At 46.0% G+C, this 20,944-nt stretch overlaps 1 protein-coding gene across 2 annotated transcripts in view; it reads right to left on the minus strand.

The window, feature by feature from the left end:
- MYL9 (myosin light chain 9) overlaps positions 1 to 20,944 on the minus strand; it is a 43,767-nt gene that overhangs the window by 1,033 nt on the left and 21,790 nt on the right. For both annotated transcript variants that reach the window (XM_040330528.1, XM_040330527.1), the window contains exons 2-3: positions 4,283 to 4,486; positions 1,485 to 1,646 (exon numbers count right to left, since the gene is read on the minus strand). In XM_040330528.1, the coding sequence (XP_040186462.1) occupies positions 1,485 to 1,646; positions 4,283 to 4,466 (346 nt within the window). In that variant the 5' untranslated portion in view covers positions 4,467 to 4,486. The remainder of the gene's footprint in view (positions 1 to 1,484; positions 1,647 to 4,282; positions 4,487 to 20,944) is intronic.

Here is a 20,944-nt window from a genome sequence, read left to right on the forward strand (position 1 = left end):
CGTAAAGTGTCTCACAAGTACAAATATTCCGCGCCGTGCACCCGCATTAGACGGAACTGAAGTTCTGAGCACTTAGCCTGCCCAGTTCCAGTGTGCTCTTTCTGTATCCTGGCTGCCTCCCCACCTCCGGTGACATCACATCCCCTCAGGCTTCCCTGTCAGCCACAGAATGCCATCCAGCCTCTCAATAGCACTGTCCTTTGTGCACAGCGCGATGTCCGGGGGATGGATTGGAGCGGCCCCCCTTGCATCAGATGAGCTTATTTACATGTGAGTGTTCCCCTGATGCCCCCACTAAAGCCCCTGGCACCCCCACTACAGCCTAGAAGTGAAAAAAGGCATTGCTTCACTTTAAGTACATTTTCGTTTTACATCAATGCTCTGGTCCCGTTGTGTACTTAAAAGTGGGGTATGCCTGTATTTTCTTTCCTGCAACCTGTGGTTGCAGGAATGAAAATCGCTCTATGGCTAGCTTTAGATTGGCAAATGAGAAGAAAACCAGATGGATAAATTCCATGACCGCCTGCAGCACATACTAGCTCATTATGAAAAAACTTACCTTAGAACAAGGTCCCCATATCGCAGCCTGGTTCACGCCAAGGGAGCTGACATTTTGCCCTCCGCGTGTCTTCCAGGTTCGTGGCTCCGGCGCTGTGAGTGGCTGGAGCCGCAATAACGTCACTCCCACGCATGGGCGTGGAAGTTTTCTTCCCAGCAAGGTCCGGCAGCGTCTGCTAGAACTTCAGCCGGGCATTCAGAGCGCATGCGCCACTGACATCAGCGACTGCATGCAAAGTGAATATCTTCTAAACCGTACAGGTTTAGGAGATATTCATTTAACCTACAGGCAAGCCTTATTATAATATGGAAATTCGGGGGCAACTTAGGAAACAGTGATCACAGATCAATTACATTCAGTATATATTACAGAAATAAGAAGCACAAGGGTAATACAAGTACACAGAACTTTAAATGAGCCAACTTCCCTAAACTGCGCTTGTTGCTACACAATTTTAAAAACGGGTTAAAATCCTAGAAAAACACTGAGGAAAAATGAGAGTGCTTTAAGAAAATACTAATTAAAAATGTATTGGCCAGTGCATCCCAATGGACAATAAGTATAAAAGAGCTACAATTAAACCTGGGTGTCTAAACTAATGTAAAAATGCATATAAAAGCAAACGAAAATGCATTTAAAAAATATAAGGCTGAGGAGTCATTGTCAGCATTTCAACACTACTCTATGCAAGTTGTATGAATAATATAAATTATGTATATTAAAAAAATGTAAGTTAAAAAAATATATACTATCTATCTATTCTGATCAAACTCAAAATTGGGCATTTTATGCATAGTTTCAACAATTGATCAAACTCTTTTGGTCGGTCTGACTTGAATTCCCAGTGGACCTAAAAGTAGTAGAGAAAGTAGTATTGCTCTATTCTTTTATACTTTGTTTTTGTATTATGACACATTTACTGTACCTGTTGCATCTTCATCAAAGCAGGCAAATGCGTTCCTGATGACATCTTCTGGGTCTGTACCATTAAGTCTCTCTCCAAACATGGTTAGGAACATTGTGAAATTTATAGGACCTGGAGCTTCACTCATCATCCCTTCCAAATACTCATCAGAGGGGTTTTTACCTAGAAAAACAAACAAATTCTTCAAGTAAATGTGAATTCCAACTTAGTGACATTCTGTTTGGTGTATTATAAACAATCGTATCTCTTTTTAATTTTTTTTTAAATAAACTACCTGTTTTCACCTTTTCATCCTTTGTTGATCTACTGCACCCTATGTGTATACTTACCTATTTTTAGTCTGCTCCAGTCTGGTCACAGTCTGAGATCCCTCAGCTCTGGCTCCCATGTCTCAGTGAGCGGCGGCTGCAGGGGAGAGGAGGGAATCCCGTGCATGGCTGGGATATGGGAGTCTTAAAATATTCCAATTGCACACCTTCCTGGAGAGCCAGTGAAAAAGGGTGCTGAAGCGATCACCAGCAGGGAACTGGAGAAGTAATCACGTGAACATATTCGCCAGCACACCAAGGATCGTTTTAAAAGAACGTCCAAAAAGTTTTTAATGCAAGGAAACGATCACAAAAAAGCAATGTTTCGAGGTCGCGCAGGGTCTCTTCGTCAGGCAAGTGATGATCACATGTGTGAAAGAGCCCTTAGAAGTTTATTTTTTTTGTATTGTATAAACGGTTAATTTTTCTTTTCTTTTTGTTTTTAACCTGTAGCACTTTGAGATTTCCTTGATGAAAAGGGCATTATAAATAAAATGTATTATTATTATTTTATTTAGTGTAAGTGAGGTCTCAAGAACTGGACACTATTTCCAAATGAGATCCAACTAAAGAGCTGTATAGGGGAATCGGGACCTCTTTCCTCCTGCATTCCAGAATTAATTTTGCTTTTCTCGCTGTAAGTGTGACAGGATTTTTTCCTCTAAATGCATTTTGCTTTTGTAGGGATCTGGTGCCCTCTACTGTCTGTATTTGTAAATGCTTGGGCTGCAGATATATTATGTATGCACTTCCTGTGTGAGTTGCTGAGTTGAAAATCCCAAAAGGAGGAAGTGAAAAGAGATAAAATCTGAGGCCACATGACCTTATATGCACAGGAGCTGCTATATATGATTAGGCAAGTATTCCTGTGTTTTAATAGTTAACTGCCTATAGCTTATGGAGTGTGTATCTAAATCCTTGTGACAGACAGAATATCTCTGCCCTATTGTTATTTTACATGCACAGTGCCAGATAGCTAGGTCTGTAAGAGAACCTGTTTATTGCAATAGCGTTTATATGCAGCTCCATCTGCCCCTTTCCCGTATTCTATAGCTAGTTTTAACTTAGGGCTCAATAACCAGCAGAGGCTAGAGCCAGGTTAGGCATTGGATGACCACTTCTGGTAGTTAGGGGTCCAGTTGCATGACAGATTAGAAAATACTAAGGATTAAGACGCTGAGTAGATAGGAGACTCTGAGTTCCAGTGCCACACCACAGTTTCTGCAGAAGTTGCATTCTAGGCTGGCTGGAAAACGATTGGAAGATCTACCCATTATCGTTGATCTTGGTCTCAGGTCTCAGAAACAAATACAGACTCTGCATCGTGATTATGCTCAGGGGCCCCTGCAACTGAACACTTCTGAAACATTTATCTGGAGTATCTTTATTAATAACTATCTATACCCAGGTATATGTGCACAATTCCACCAGGACTCTTATCAGGCCCTTTACCGATAATACCCATATGTATGTACTAATATTACCCTCTTCCTATATAAAGCTTGAATTATTTTCATACTGGTATGCATCTATATACTTATAGTTAAAGCGGAGTTCCACCTAAAAATGGAACTTCCGCTTAACCCACTCCTCGCCCCCTTACATGCCACATTTGGCATGTAATTTTTTTGGGGGGGGAGATGGGGGCTTCAGGAGAAGGGGACTTCCTGTCCCACTTCCTCCTTCCGCCGAGGGGCTGGTAAGGCGATTAGCTTAATCGCCTTATTGCAGCCCCTCCCTGTAGGCGAGCGCCTGTCCAATCGGACGGCGCCGCGCCGATCGCGCATGCACAGTGCCGCTCGCGCATGCGCAGTGGATGCCCGGCCGTGAAGCCGAAAGCTGTCACTGCCGGGTGCCCACACTAGGAATGAAGAGGGGGGGCGAGGAGGGGAGCCCCGGCCGGCGCGTCTCTGGAGCCGTGGAGCAGGTAAGTGTCTGTTTATTAAAAGCCAGCAGCTACACTTTTTGTAGCTGCTGACTTTTAATAAACTTAAAAAAAGGCTGGAACACCCCTTTAATGTTATATGCTGGTTGCAGTAGTCACACTGCTCCCAATTGCTTTGATTATATTATTGCTTCATTTCCCAGAAGATGAATCCTCTCTGTTCACAGAGGCCTATCCTGGGTGGAGGCACTGGCAACTTTATTATTATCAATGTCTTGTTACCTACAGGTTTAGCATAATATCTTGTTTGGGGAGGGCCAACCCCCCCAAATAGAGCTACACTTTGCACACCCTTTATTTTAGTTCACCTGTGATGCAAGTTAGAAGATTTCAATTTAGAGTTCAATTGGGCATCTTTATCTGTTGATTTGTGCTGTTTTTATATATTACCTAGCTGTCACCTAGAACATTCATATTTTTGCATAGCTAATCAAACGAAGTTACTGTACCGCTAGCATAATAAACTAGCTTAACTGTATGTATTTGCCCAGTAAAGACAAATACTTTGTGCAAATTCAGTCTGAAAAAAAAACAGCCTTACGTACCCATGGAGGCCAGCATGTCATGGAGATCCTCCTTGTCAATAAAGCCATCGCGATTCTGGTCAATCATGTTGAAAGCTTCCTTGAACTCTTGGATTTGGGACTGATCAAACATAGCGAATACATTGGAAGTCGCCCTCTGGGGACGCTTCTTGGTAGTCTTCGCCTTGGTCTTTTTGCTGGACATGGTGGTGGGATGATGGGAGCCTGTAAATCACATACATTCATGTCAAAAAAGGGTTTAGCACCGTTTTCACCACCAGTTTTCATAGGAACTCGGTTCCAATTCAACAGAGAAGATGGTGGTTGAATATACTGCTACAATCTGTGTATCGGTCATATGCATGGATATGCATGTTTTTATCACACAAGCCTATATGTTCATGCACCAGGCAGTCTTATCTCAAGAAAAATAAAAGTCAGGGCAAATCCAACTGAAATATTGACTTTTTATCAAAGTAACATCACCTTGGCATCTGAGGGTACCCAGGATTAGACATCCAATGTGGGTGAAGCTAGCCAACAGTCATCTTACGTCTAGGTGTCCCTTGAAAGTCTAAACTAGTCTATATGTTGTTTTTGGGGTGTAAGTTTTATAATAATTGCAAAGTTTGTCATCAATAATAGATGATCCTTAGCTCACCTGGTCAAAAAAACAATGTCTAGGGCAGTGGTTCTCAACCCTGGGGGTCAGGACCCCCTCGAACCCGCCCGAATCCTGGGCTATTCCTGAAGCCCGCACCACTCTCCCAGCCTTTTTGCGGCCACCCAACAGGGCTGTCCCTGGAGCCTGTGGCCGCCAAGCTGGGCTGTTTCTGGAGCCCACGGCCGCCCACTCAGCCTCTTTGCAGGCGCTCATTCAGTTCACAGCATGGCTGGGGCAGAGACTAGAGGTCAGCTGACTGGTGAGGAATGTGAAGTGGAATGGGCTGGAGGAGACCCCATCTCCTGATTTCGGCATAAGTGTCACTGCCGAGAGACACCACAAAGTCAGAGACACAGTAAAGCCGGAGACAAAGTGAGTGTGATTATAGTTGCCATTAAAAGGACTCAGGGAGCGCTAAATGTCTGTGGTTTAGGTGCAAATTACTTGTCATGCCTTGGGTGCTGACAACCCACTACAAAAATAATTTTACGGTTAGGGGTACTTGTGAAATTTTATCAAGGGGTCACGGCACTAGAAGGTTGAGAACCACTGGTCTAGGGGAACAATGAAAGTAAGGGCCATGTAACAGGAGCAAGCCTGTTGCTGGCCACAGCTCAACAGCAAGAAGATCAAAGACCACTTTAGCTTCCCCTATTACTGCTTTGCTGGTTAGATCAAAAATTATGTTGCTCTGTCCCTTCTCTCTTGCTAGTGAGTCAGATTCTGCATGCCAGCAATTGAGCGACACCTATCATGGGAAGTGGTCACTCCCCCTAAAGTGGTTCCACCTTGGGAATTGTGCCGCCAGCGGCAGAACCAAGAGCATGACAGTCTAAAAAAACTCTGAATCTGAGTTTTAAGATAAGGAGCAAACAGGTCTAAACACCAATCCACAAAATAATAAGAAAAAATAATGTTCGGACTGTTGCCTATGGTCTTTATGTACCTTACTCCCGACAACTTTCACATTTCTAATGAGCAAACCAAAAGTAATCTAATAGCTATCTTATCTATATGTGAATTGGCCAACATATTGTAAATTATTTTTTAAATGTTTACATTAGACAGCCACATGTGGTGATCGTTACATATGCTTCCAATTTAGCAGGCAGGAATGCATCTCTTCAGAAAGAGGTCTGCTAATACACTTCCTTTAAAGGAAACCTGTCATGGAATATATTTATAAGCTCATACCAAGTATTTGCTTCTCTGGTCTGGTATGGTCAATGACATTGCTTACAGAATCAACAATAGCTTTCTTGTGGCTGGGATGAGAATTTGTAAGAAAGTGCAAAATCTGTTGCAAGTAGTCTCTATACACAGAACATTTTCTTAATGTAAAAGTATTTGGGTTAATGGGTATTCTTTATAAACAAAATTTGATAACACAATAGCATGGACCACTTTGGCTTAAAGTAAAACTTCCTCCAAAAGGGGAAGTTCTACTTTAAGTCGTCCCCCCTTCTCTGCAATAATGGGTATATCATTTTGGGGAGGAGTAAGTACATAGTTTTGACAAAGTGTGCCTGCGCCGTTAACATAGGCACCCATCATTTTGGTAGATATCTCCTAAACCGAGGACGAGTAGGAGATATTTCAAGCACCTACAGATAAGCCTTCATCTAGGCTTACCTGTAGGTAAAAGTGGTTGTAAAGGGTTTACAACCACTTTAAGATAAAAAAAACCTTCTGCCTTTACAACCACTTTAAGGCCTCATGCACACTGGATGTTTTTACAGCTGCTGTTTTTGGCTTCAGACATTTTTTTCTGCAGCCAATAAACTCCCCAGCAGGCTGTTATCAGTTTTTGTTGGGTGTTTTCTGTCTGGAAAAAACCCCCAGAACTAGTGGGTTCTGAGAGGAGTTTTTCAGCTATAAAAAACGCTCCAACTAAAAAAAGAAAAGAAGCTAAAAAGCGCAGGAAAACTATTTTTTTCAACGATTTTGAGCCATGAGCTTTTGTGTAAGTAGAATTTTGTTTAAAAAAAGCTAAAAACCGCTGGAAAACGCTACTGCAAAAACGCTGAAACACTCATTCTACTGATCTAGCTAAACTATACAGTGTATAAGTATATGTACAACACCTGGGATGCATATATATCCTCTAGACACTGTAACATTACCTGACTAGCCTGCCTGCTCTATCTACCTGCAAAAAATGACACTCTCTGTCCTCTCTTAACCACCGCAACACACTACACAAGCCCGACTTGCAGGCGGCCTTTTATAGTGTGGGGCGTGTACTAAACCCCCTGAGCCATAATTGGCCAAAGCCACCCTGGCTTTGGCCAATTATGGCTCTCCGTTTTTTGCAAGCTGTGATTGGCTAAGCATGCGGGTCATAGTGCATGCTTGGCCAATCATCAGCCAGCGATGCCGCAGTGAATTATGGTCTGTGAAACGTAACTCGAATTTTTTCGCGAACGAACCGTTTTGTTCGTATTTCGACGAACGATCGAACATACGATGTTCGAGTCGAACATGAAGCTCGTCCCTAACAGTGACTACATCCAATCATATGCAGTCATTGTTCAGGTATTCAGATAAACGCAGGTGAAGTGGCTGTTATGCAATAGCCGATACGGGAGATTCCTCCATAAATTAGTGAAATCTAAATGTGTATGGTAGCTTTACTTTTATTGGCCTGGGAGGCAAAAGCCACCCTAACTCTTGGTCTTAGTTCTTCCCTTCTACCCAATAGTTAGGATCAACAGTTGTGACCAGAAATACACAATAATGCCGCATACACACGACCGTTTTTCATGACGGGAAAAATGCCATTTTCGTGTGTAGGCTCCAGAGCATTTTAAAAATTTAGAACCTGCTCTATTTTTTCTCGTCATTTTTCACGTCATGAAAAACGGTCGTGTGTACGCTTTAACGTGGGGGAAAAAAAATGCGCATGCTCAGAAGCTTATGAGACTGGGAAATTAGCATAAGCCGCCCAAAGGGTGGCGCCATTCAAATGAAACTTCCCCTTTATATTGCCGTGGTATGTGTTGTACGTCGCCGCGCTTTGCTCAAGCATTTTTTATCACGATCGTGTGTATGCAAGGCAGGCTTGAGAGGAATCGCGTTGAGAAAAACATTGTTTTTTTCCATGACATGAATAACGGTCGTGTGTACACGGCATCAGGCTTCTTTACACAATGCATCAGTTATTATAGGAAAATTAAGCTTGCAAAAGCCCCCCCCTAAACTGACAATATCTGCTTCATCTCATTGTTGGAGACAGTGGAAAAAGTTTTCTCTTTTTTGCGGGGTAGATATTTTTATCTCACTGAATGAATCACAGTCTTCAGAGGCTCCGACGTGATCCAAGCCATACTTGGAATCGGATTATATTTCCACGGATTCTTCCAGTGTAGTTTAGAAAGCAAAAAAAACTGAGTGGAGGGAATGTTAGAATTCTGCTTTACATCGGTACTGAAAGCTGAAAGCTGCCATAATTCCAGTATATTCCTACCTCTTTCTGATAAAAGTGGTCTCTGCAGCGTATTCGCCACAAGATCACTTTTAATCGGTGGCGGGAGAGGGAAACAATTAACAACATTTATTTATTTATTTTATTGCATTTAAGTGTAAATATGAGATCTGAGGTCTTTTTGACCCCAGATCTCACATTTAAGAGGTCCTGTCATGCTTTTTTTTTCCTAGTACAAGGGAGGTTTACATTCCTTGTAATAGGAATAAAAGTGACCAATTTTTTTTTAAAAGGACAGTGTAAATAAATAAAAAAAAAGTAAAATAAAGAAGAAAAAAAAAAGTAAAGCTCCCCGTCCCGCCGAGCTCGCCCGCCGCTCGCAGAAGCGAACGCATACGCAAGTCACACCTGCATATAAAAACGGTGTTCAAATGACACATGTGAGGTATTGCCACGATCGTTAGATGTGAGAACAATACTTCTAGAGAAAGATGTACTCTGTAACTCAAAACTGGTAAACTTTAGAGATTTTAAAACGTTGCCTATGGAAAGTTATAAGGGTCAAAATGTATTGCCGATCCACGAGCGGATGCAATTTTCAAGCGTGACTTGTTGGGTATCAATTTACTCAGCGTAACATTCTCTTTCACAATATAAAAAAATTAATTTGGCTAACTTTACTTTATTTTTTTATTAAAAAACTTGTATTTTTTCCCAAAAATTGCACTTGTAAGACCACTGCGCAAACACAGTGTGACAAAGTATTGCCATTTTATTCTCTAGGTTGTCTGAAAAAATAAATCTATCTATCTATCTATCTATCTATCTATCTATCTATCTATATATATATATATATATATATATATATATATATATTTTTTTTTTTTTTATTTTTTTGGGGGGGTTTCTAAGTAATTTTCTAGCAAATAATAATGATTTTAACTTGTAAACACCAAGTTTGAAAAATAGGCTGGTCCTTAAGTGATTAAGGGTAACTCTACTTTTGTGGGGGTAAAAAAAAATAGCAAATAAAGAAAAAATAATGTAGCGTATACAATTGAGACACAAGTCATATTGTAATTGAATGTTATTAAAAATTACTTTTCATTTTCAATCTGCAGCTCTGTAATTTTCTGAAAATGCAATACAATAAGGCTACCTTGTGGTGTTCTGTACAGAGTCAGATTGCAGGCATTCCCAGCAACAAAGATGTCATTTTTGGTGAGATACTCCTAATAGGAAATCACGGCTAAAGGGATGCAGACCCTGCAGATTTCCTCATTAGTGCCCTGCAGGTGCACAGCAGATTGCTAAATATGAAACCACATCACCCAGAGGGAAATGTTTTTTTTTTCTCAACAAAAGTGGAGTCACTACCAAGTCTTTTGCAAAACAACATGTTGCGAGGCTTCTTTCCATTAATGGGAATCTGGTTATCTTTATCTGCATAGTGTCATGGTCTTACCTCTCTCCTGTCTCCTTCGTTTGACATGTGCTGGCGGCCATCTTGGTTTCTGGGACTCTTGTAGCCTCCCACCCTGCGGCTCCTCCTTCCCACTGGGAGGAGCTGGATGCCTGGTTCACATATATAGGAGCTCTGTGGCTTCAGTTCCTTGCTTGGTCCTCCTGTGTTCACATGCTTCTAAGACTGCTGCTGCTTCTGGTTCCGATCCTGGCTTCGTCTGACTTCCCTGCTGGTTCCTGATCCTGGCTTCGTCTGACTTCCCTGCTGGTTCCTGATCCTGGCTTCGTCCGACTACCCTTCTGGTTCCTGACCTCTGGCTTCGCAAGACTCTGTTTAACCATCCGTTTGGACTTTTGCTTTACAGCTTGATTTTCAATAAAGCCTTCTTATTTTCACTTATCTCTTGTTGTACGTCTGGTTCATGGTTCCGTGACATTAGGACCAAGCCATGAATTTTGACGGTACAGGGCCATCCTCGCTACCCACGCTGGTTGCCAGACTTGATCAGCAGGATTACCTGTTGGGTCAGTTCGCCGTGGCGTTGCAAACCCTGCTTGAACGCACGGTTCATTTCGCTCCCGTTGCCGATGGGTCGGTTGTCGCTCCTGGGCCCGCTCCTACTGCCGCTCCGGTTGTTGCGCCAGAGTCTACCCCGACACCTGTTGTTGCGCCTGCGGTGTTTTGGGGTATGACCGGTTCTGCCCCCCTTCCACAGCGATTTGGGGGAGAGCCAACTCAGTGCCGAGGTTTCCTTAACCAAGTGGGCATTTATTTCGAGTTGCTGCCACATGCCTTTCCCACTGAGAGATCAAAGGTGGGCTTCTTGATCTCGCTGCTCTCGGACAAGGCCTTGGCCTGGGCCAGCCCTTTATGGGAGAACAACAATCCGGTGGTTGCCGAGTTTTCCGGTTTTGTTGCTTCTCTTCGGAAGGTATTCGATGTGCCGGCTCGCGCCGCCTCTGCTGCGAAGCTCCTTATGTCCGTCAGACAGGGTTCACGATCCGTAGCCGAATACGCCATTGAGTTTCGTACCCTGGCAGCAGAGGTGGGCTGGAATAATGAGGCTCTGGTCGCTGCTTTCTCTCATGGTCTCTCGGATGCCTTGAAGGATGAGGTTGCAGCTAAGGACCTACCAGTGGAGCTCGAGGCTCTTATTTCTTTCCTGATTTTGATTGACACCAGACTCAGGGAGAGACCTTCCTTTAAGGAGAGCCTGCGGAGGCCTCCTAACAGTTTGGCGCCTACGTTTGCTGTCCCACCCGTGCCTCCCTCTCCTCCCACGCCTCCTGGGGTTGACTTGTCTGGGGGTGAACCCATGCAGCTGGGGTTTGCTCGCCTGTCCGAGGGGGAGAGGGTACTCCGGAGACGCGAGGGCCGATGCACGTACTGTGGTCTCGGTGGGCATTTTCGGTTGGCATGTCCGAACCGTCCGGGAAACGCTCGCACCTGAGATCCTGTCGGGGGCAGATCTTGGGTGGAGTCTCCTCGTCCCCGGTTTCCCGTGTTGATAAACCACTGATCACTGTTGTCCTCTCCTGGGTCGGGGGCTCGGTGACGACCCAGGCGTTGGTGGACTCTGGTGCTGGTGGTTTTTTCATTGATAGTGAGTTCGCTGCCGCCAATTCCATTCCTCTGCAGGCTCGAGGTTCCCCGCTGGCTCTAGAGGCGATAGACGGCAGACCCCTCCAGCCGTCACACGTGACTCATGAGACCCTTCCAGTGGGGATAGCCATTGGTGCCGTTCACAGAGAGTCAGTCTGCTTCCAGGTTATTTCGTCTCCACACTACTCGGTGGTCTTGGGGTACCCCTGGCTCCAGAAGCATAATCCGACTTTTGACTGGAGATCGGCCGAGATCCTCTCATGGTCACCACAGTGTGGGGCTAGTTGCATCCATGGGCCTGTCAAGTTGCTGTGTACTTCCTCGGACTCTCTGTTGCCTCCTGAATACGAGGAGTACCGGGATGTATTCGATAAGGTGCGCGCAGTTGCCCTACCTCCGCACCGCCCATACGATTGTGCCATAGAGTTACAACCTGGTGCCGTTCCTCCTCGCGGCAGGGTCTATCCACTGTCGGTTGCGGAGAATGAGGCCATGGAGGAGTACGTGATGGAGGCGCTGTCCCGTGGTCACATTCGCAAATCCTCGTCCCCGGCAGGGGCTGGATTTTTCTTTGTGAAAAAGAAGGGCGGTGAGTTGAGGCCTTGCATCGATTACAGGGGCCTTAATCGCATCACGATCAAGAACGCTTACCCGATACCCTTGATTTCCGAGCTGTTCGATCGCCTTAAGGGGGCCACGGTCTTTACCAAACTCGACTTGAGGGCGGCATATAACCTGGTAAGGATCAAGGCGGGCGATGAGTGGAAGACCGCGTTTAACACCAGGACCGGTCATTATGAATCCTTGGTTATGCCCTTTGGGTTGTGCAATGCGCCCGCAGTCTTTCAGGAATTCATCAACGATGTTTTCCGTGACCTGTTGCAGCAGTGTGTGGTGGTCTATTTGGATGACATCTTGGTATACTCTGAATCCATGGAGGCCCACATTCTGGATGTCAAGCGAGTGTTGCAACGGTTACGAGAGAACAAGCTGTTCGGTAAGCTTGAGAAATGCGAATTTCACCGATCCCAGGTAACCTTCTTAGGTTACATCATTTCCGCTGAGGGGTTCTCCATGGACCCTGAGAAGGTTTCGGCTGTCTTACAGTGGCCTCAGCCCAGTGGTCTTCGTTCCTTGCAGCGCTTTTTGGGCTTCGCCAATTATTATCGGAAGTTCATCAGGGACTTCTCCATGCTGGCCAAGCCTCTCACGGATCTGACCAGGAAGGGCAGTAATTCCCAGGTCTGGCCGCTCGAGGCCATCCGGGCTTTTGAGGCCCTAAAATCCGCCTTTGTGTCGGCCCCGATTCTGTCTCATCCCAACCCTGGGTTGCCCTTTGTCCTCGAGGTGGACGCATCTGAGACGGGAGTAGGCGCCCTTCTGTCTCAGCGTAGAACACCAGAGGGCCCGCTGCTTCCTTGTGGGTTTTACTCCCGGAAACTGTCACCCGCGGAGTGCAACTATCAGATTGGTGACAGGGAGTTATTGGCCATAGTGCAGGCTCTCAAAGAGTGGAGGCACTTGCTCGAGGGCTCCGTGGTTCCGGTTCTCATCCTGACGGACCACAAGAATCTGACCTACCTTTCTGAGGCCAAGAGATTGACACCACGTCAGGCCAGATGGGCTCTGTTCTTGTCACGTTTTAATTACGTGGTCTCCTACCTACCCGGTTCCAAGAACATCAGGGCGGATGCCTTATCACGGCAGTACTCCGAGCTGTCCAGGGAGGAATCTATACCGACTTCGGTCATACCTCCGAATCAGATCCTGGCCGCCATTCGCACCAGCCTGACCTCTCCCCTTGGTGAGCAGATTTTGGCGGCTCAATCTGGTGCTCCCTCTGGGAGACCCAACGGCAGATGTTTTGTGCCCGAGGAGTTGCGCACTCGGTTGTTGCGAACCTACCATAACTCCAAGACCGCGGGGCATCCTGGTAAGAATCAGCTGTCCTGGGCTGTTTCACGTCTGTTCTGGTGGCCTTCCCTACGTTCCGACATCGCCGCATATGTAGCGGCATGCTCCGTTTGTGCCCAGAGTAAGTCCCCTCGGCACCTTCCGTTGGGCCTGCTGCAACCCATAGCCACCGGGGAGCGCCCATGGTCACACCTGGGGATGGATTTCATTGTGGATCTCCCTGCATCCCGAGGCCATACGGTCATTCTCATGATTGTGGATCGGTTTTCCAAAATGTGCCACTGTGTTCCTCTCAAGAAGTTACCCTCTGCACAAGAATTGGCCACGATTTTTGCCTGGGAGGTCTTCCGGTTGCACGGTTTGCCCAAGGAGATAGTGTCGGATCGGGGGAGTCAGTTTGTGTCCAGGTTCTGGCGCGCCTTTTGCTCCCAGTTGGGGATTCAGCTCTCCTTCTCCTCGGCCTACCACCCTCAGTCCAATGGGGCCGCAGAACGATCCAATCAGGCCTTGGAGCAATTCCTTCGTTGCTATGTCTCCGATCACCAGGACAATTGGGTTGACCTCCTGCCTTGGGCTGAGTTTGCCAGGAACACGGCGGTGAACTCTTCCTCTGGGACGTCTCCCTTCATGGCCAATTATGGGTTCCAACCTGCCGTGTTACCGGAGGCATTCTCTCCCCAGGATATTCCGGCTGTGGAGGATCACCTTTCCGTCCTACGCGCCTCTTGGGTACAGATCCAGAGGTCCCTTGAGGTCTCTGCGCAGCGCCAGAAACTCCAGGCTGATCGCAGACGAGCGCCTGCTCCTTCCTACCAGGTCGGAGACCGTGTATGGTTGTCCACTCGCAACCTCAACCTTCGAGTGCCCACTCCCAAGCTGGCTCCTCGCTTTGTTGGTCCCTTCCGAGTGCTTCGCAGGGTAAACCCGGTAGCCTATGCCCTTGCGCTTCCTCCTGGCATGCGGATCTCCAACGTGTTTCATGTCTCCCTGTTGAAGCCACTGGTGTGCAATCGCTTCACTTCCTCGGTTCCTCGGCCTCGTCCGGTCCAAGTGGGCAATCATGAGGAGTATGAGGTGAGCAATATCCTGGACTCACGCCTGGTCCGCGGTCGGGTGCAGTTTTTGGTCCACTGGCGTGGTTACGGTCCAGAGGAGCGTTCCTGGGTTCCCTCCGCAGATGTCCATGCTCCTGCCTTGCTCCGAGCCTTCCATGCACGTTTCCCTCAGAAACCGTTTTTTGCACCGCGGAGGAGGGGCCCTTGAGGGGGAGGTACTGTCATGGTCTTACCTCTCTCCTGTCTCCTTCGTTTGACATGTGCTGGCGGCCATCTTGGTTTCTGGGACTCTTGTAGCCTCCCACCCTGCGGCTCCTCCTTCCCACTGGGAGGAGCTGGATGCCTGGTTCACATATATAGGAGCTCTGTGGCTTCAGTTCCTTGCTTGGTCCTCCTGTGTTCACATGCTTCTAAGACTGCTGCTGCTTCTGGTTCCGATCCTGGCTTCGTCTGACTTCCCTGCTGGTTCCTGATCCTGGCTTCGTCTGACTTCCCTGCTGGTTCCTGATCCTGGCTTCGTCCGACTACCCTTCTGGTTCCTGACCTCTGGCTTCGCAAGACTCTGTTTAACCATCCGTTTGGACTTTTGCTTTACAGCTTGATTTTCAATAAAGCCTTCTTATTTTCACTTATCTCTTGTTGTACGTCTGGTTCATGGTTCCGTGACACATAGTTGTTCATTTCCTGTTTGATCTCCCCTCTGTGCCTTTGTATATTATTACATTTCAAGACAAGGAGATATCTCCCCAAGAATGGCAAAGTTGGAGATATCGTCCAATCTTTGCACAAGCTCGCTGAGCGCCAGGACCAACCAGGGTCCTCCCTGATGATGAAAGTAGCAGATTTGCATAACTTACTTAGCTTTGGAGCAGAGAAAAGTATTGGGCTTTCTTGAAAAGTCACTTTCCAGCAAATCAAAGAAGACCTTTGACCACCAACGCCATCACCTCGGTAGACTGAAACTAACCAATAAAAGTGAGCAATACTTGAAAATCAGCAGCATCACTTGTAGCTTATCAATTGATTCGTAGACATCCAGACATGTTTCAGAGACTCCAACCTATGTCAGAAGCAGACCAGCCAACCATTTCAATTACTTGGCCAATCACTATTGCTACCGTTGAGATAAGCAACATCAGGAGCGGTTTGTCCATTCCTCCCTCCTCCTTACATAAGCAATAACATGACCACTCAGACCAAGCATCCAGATCACACCTGCAAGTTTGATGCCACTCATACACAGCTCACATTTCAAACAATTACTGTTGAATTGGCCACAACTTGAGCCATTGGTGGCCCTATCTGCACCACTTGGCTCAACAAATATGATTTGAAAAATGATAGAATCATGGCCACAAATTCTCAGCCAAATATTGACCACAGCCCCAGCAGGAGCAGGAGCAGCACCAGTCATAATGCAACACCTGGCAGGGTGGATTTCAAATGTAGGCAGGTGTAGGTTGACCTCCCTACACAGGTGGCGCTGTCTGGGACCTCCATTCAGGGAAAATGGAGGACAGTAAGAACTCAAGTTCCTTTTAGGCCTCCGTATATTAAGGTGACCAGATTTTTTTAAATAAATCCAGGGACATATTTTTTTTTTTTTTTTTACTAGTAATGGCGTCAATCGATGACTCTCTACCCGTCGCCGCCCGCCTCAAAGCCTCTCAAGTCTTACTCTCGGGCCCTGGCTACTACTGGGTGGGGAGCGGAGAAAGATCACTCCACCAGAGAAGACAAGGAGATAAACAGGCAGGCGGCTGGCCGGGACTTGGAGCCAAGGCAGAAGAACATGTGAGCGAAGCTGAATGTGCATGCACCCAAAATTTTATAAATATTCCCTCCGCACCGACAAGCACATGATCATCAGAAAAGGGCACAGATAATTGAAAAAAATACACCCCCCTAAGCTAGTAGGAGCGGTGGAGGAAGTGTAATTCAGATTTTTTTAAATTCTGCACTGACTGTCTTTAAAAAAGGCCCCAGCCCTTGTTCAAATCCAATCCGGGTACAAAACCGGGGACAGACTTGGTCCAGGGACAGTGTCCTCAAAATAGGGACTGTCCCCCGGAAACCGGGGATGTCTGGTCACCCTACCATATATGTCATAGCGTGAGCAGTTGTCAAATTGGATACTGTTGCCCAGGATGATCTCTGTCACTCTGTGGCCATCTTTAGTGAGGGCAGTGCTTAAAAAAAGCACTGGTTCACTACAGTTGGTGCCCTTTTTGCAAGTGGTTAGGATAGGGACAGGAACCCACTGGGTAGGGAGAGAGTGTGCCTAGTATACTGATAGCGAAGGGACAGTATAAGGACTGGTTGTTATTGTTGCTAAGTGGAACCTTTCCACTTCTAGTGCCTTGTTGCATACTGCCTACCAGCCGCATCCTGTGCCAGGTACTGTCAGTGCTCAAGCATTGCTATCCGCAAGTACTGCATAATTATCTATGAGTGTTTCTGCCCAGTTAAAAACTTCTACATAGACTCTGATACCGTGTGTTTGGAAAGTTCTTGACATCTTGGACCTCAGTTCCTTCCCTCTTTGGGTGCCTACCACCTGGCCTTACTCCCACCTACACTCTGTCCATGCTGATTAGTGGCAAAGGAGGAATTTGCGCGTGTATGACTAGCCTAACAGCTCTGATATGTATAGAGATATATTAAGGCTGGTCATAGATAGAAAAGGAGCAAAATACATTAATCTGTCCCTGGACAGATCAATCAGGTACATAAGGCAGGCCATAGACAGTACGCATTTCTTTCCTGCAACCACACAGGAGCCTGCAGGGGAAAAGACAGTCGCTTGTGATTAGGGTTGTCCCGATACCACTTTTTTAGGACCGAGTACAAGTACCGATACTTTTTTTCATGTACTCGCCGATACCGATACTTTTTTTTAAATGTGTAGTATCGGTATCAGGACAACCCTAGTATGGGGGCATGGGTGGAACTGGGATTGGATCGGGGGGGGGGGGTGGAGCCGGAATGGTATGGTGGATGGATGGAGCTGGGATTGGATCGGGGGGTGGATGGAGCAGGGATGGGATTGAGGTGGGGTGGATGGAGCTGGTATGATATGGGGGCATGTATGGAACTGGGATTGGATCGGGGGATGGATGGAGCCGGAATGGTATGGGGGATGGATGGAGCCGGAATGGTATGGGGGATGGATGGACCTGGGATTGGATGGGGGGGTGGATGGAGCAGGGATGGGATTGAGGTGGGGTGTATGGAGCTGGTATGGTATGGGGGCATGTATGGAACTGGGATTGGATCGGGGGGATGGATGGAGCCGGAATGGTATGGGGGATGGATGGAGCTGGGATTGGATGGGGGGGGGTGGATGGAGCAGGGATGGGATTGAGGTGGGGTGGATGGAGCTGGTATGGTATGGGGGCATGTATGGAACTGGGATTGGATTGGGTCCTTCACTTTTCAGGTCAAAGGGTGTCTGGAGGGAGGGTGCCAATATGGTTTCCTATGGCCTGAATTTCTACCAATTCATTAGGAACTGGCCAAAATGTGTGCAGTGTATGGCCAGCTGTATTTCTGAGAAGTAAGGAATGACAGTCTACAGGATTTATTTTATTACAGGCTCTACCCATTCCCTTTTCTCTGTGGCTCCCACAGATGTTTTCCATGCTGAAAAATATTTGTGCCCTAAAAATTGCTTTTGAACGTCCTCTTTTGCACCCCCGTGGCCATATGCTGTCCAGTTGTCATAAGTGAGGCTTGAATGGGCAACATTTCTTTAATTGTTAGCCCATCTATGGCTATAGCTGCAGGTCTGTCCATATGTGGGCAATTTTGTCAGTCATACAGTTGTAGCAGTAGCTGCTTATGCAACATTTTTTGGCCATCTACTAGCAGATTATTGTCTTTAAACACAGCTAGTAATAATTTAAAGCGGATGCAAGAGTTTGCCAGGTCAGATCATTCAAATATTTAAGTGGTGTAAATAATTACTTCAAGAAACACCAGCCAATCTAAACCTACTTTGGCTACAAGTAATGCCCCGTACACACGATCGGTTTTCCGTCGGAAAAAGTATGATGAGAGCTTTTGGCCGGGAATCCTGATCGTGTGTATGCTCTATCGGACTTTTTTCAACAGGAAAACTGTCGAAAAAAAAAAAAAAAAAAAGGAGAGCAGGATCTCTTTTTTCCTGTCAGGAATAAATCCTAGCGGGAAAACCGGTCGTCTGTATGCAATTTCAACACGCAAAAAAAATTGCGCATGTGACCGTGTGTATGCAAGGCAGGCTTGAGAGGAATTCCGTCTGGAAAACCATAGTTTGTTTTTTTACGGGAAAACCGCTCGTGTGTATGGGGCACTAGCCTGTTACAAAGTTGTGCAATTTAAATTGAGCGTTTGATGTGACCATGCATTAACGAACATCAAAGGTTAAAATGATCCCTAGAGTCGAAAAATGTAGGCAGCTGGAATTATAAGTCTCAACTTTTCCTGTAAAAAGTAAAATTGGATCCCACCACCAGCGAGGGCCATGTTTTTTGATCAGTACCTTTAAAAGGGCCAATAGGTATGCCGAGGAGGTAGGTGGCATGTGCCAAAGCTCAACATATAGGAACAGTTATCTGCCCCCATTTCTGAATCTAATGATCGTTTTGACAATTGATTGTCACTAACAATGACCCTTAGGCTGGCCATACACTGTTAGAATTTTGGCTCATTTATGATATTAGCACACACAAGTGTCAATGGACCCTTGAAGTGCTCAGAAAATATGAGAAGCACACTATAATCAAGGCTTGTAAGTAAAATACTGCTGGTTTAACTGTCTGAAATCTGTTTTCAGAATATCTTGCTTTAATCCCATATGCAGCATACGCTATTGCATTGCCCTGTGCTGTCAGGCTAATGTGCCTGCAGTCACTAGGGACTGAAGGGGGCGCCGTTTAGAAAGATTACAGTAGAGAAGAGCCCATAGTACAATAAAGAGACACCGGGAGCTGCAAAGCAATAGTAAATACCACTGTCATCCTCCTGATGGTGCTATGTGGCATGGGCATCTGAATCAAAATAGTGACCAATCAGAATTATATATATCTTGGCAAGTAAAACCGCTCACCCATATTTTAACTATAGCAACTAACAGGGGAGGGCTGGCAGCCTTAGGCCTGGGGGGCAAGTCCAGTCAAGTGGCCCATTGACCTGCTGAATCAGCTCAACATCCATGGCCCATCTGATTTTTCAATGAAGCCTCACCAGTGCCCATCAATGCAGCCTGATCACTGGGGCAGGTTAAATGGGGTGTATTGGGGGGGGGGGCTAGATGGGGGTCAGCTAAGGGTGTCAGGGTCTCTCACCTCAGTGATCTCAGGGGGAGGGGGGTAATGCTCCTGGTCAAGTTGCAACCAGTGCCCAGCCCTGCATTCCTGCATCCGACTTTCAAGAATCCAGTCACAGGGAGTTGTAGTTTCCTCTGCGCTGCTCTTTTTCCACCCACCGGGAGCTTTAAGCGTGGACTACAACTCCTGGAATGCAACAACTAGTGGTCGGCCCAACTTCCAAGACCAGAATAAAAAATAAAATGGTAGCGGGCATTTTGAACATAAGTTAGGGTTGCCTGGGAGGCAATTGCCCCCCTGCCCAGCCCTCCCCTGGCAACTGATTATAGAGGAAACTCACCATTATAACTCTAATGACTTGATGTTATGGTTAGCAGTGGGAAAAACGTGTCAACCATACAGACTACATTCTCTGAGTTTTTAATTATAATAATTAAGAATTTTTATTTTCATTGTAACCACCCAGAACTGTATGAAGAGTAATTCCTACAAATTAATTGTTGCCCCTAGCATGTATGTAAAGAAGACACTGTTAGTTGACACCCATGCAGTATTATACAAAAGGCCTTTGTACCTTTGCTTATAATGCGTATTGAAATGCTGCATGCAATATGGGTGATTCAACCACAATATAAAATTACAAAAAGTCTTTGTATCTCAATGCATACGGTATGATTCCCATACACAGGCAGATAGTGGTAAACAACATGGCCAATAGTTGATCTGGTGCTTAATTGGCATAAAACACTATCAAATCTGATGAACCCATCCAACAATTTCACAATAGTTCCTAAAAATCTCCCTGATTTCCAAAACCATAAAAAATAGCAAACCCTCCATAAAAATAAAAGTCTATTAGCCAGATTCACAAAGAGAAACGCCGGCGTATCAGTAGATACGCCGACGTAACTCGGAATCTGCGCCGTCGTAAGTTTAAGTGTATTCTCAAACTGAGATACACTTAAACCTAGCTAAGATACGACAGCTTGCGCCGTCGTATCTTAGGGTGCAATATTTAGGCTGGCCGCTAGGTGGCGCTTCCGTTGAGTTCGGCGTAGAATATGAAAATGCCTAGATACGCCGATTCGCAGTAAAGATACGCCGTTTACGTAAGGCGTTTTCCGACGTAAAGTTATTCCATTAAATAGCTGGCCTATTCAATGTTAAGTATGGCCATCGTTCCCGCGTCGAAATTTGAAAATTTTACGTTGTTTGCGTAAGTCGTCAGTGAATAGGGCTGGGTGTAATTT

This window comes from Rana temporaria, chromosome 12, assembly GCF_905171775.1.
Source record: "Rana temporaria chromosome 12, aRanTem1.1, whole genome shotgun sequence".
In the NCBI taxonomy this organism is placed as follows: Eukaryota; Metazoa; Chordata; class Amphibia; order Anura; family Ranidae; genus Rana; species Rana temporaria.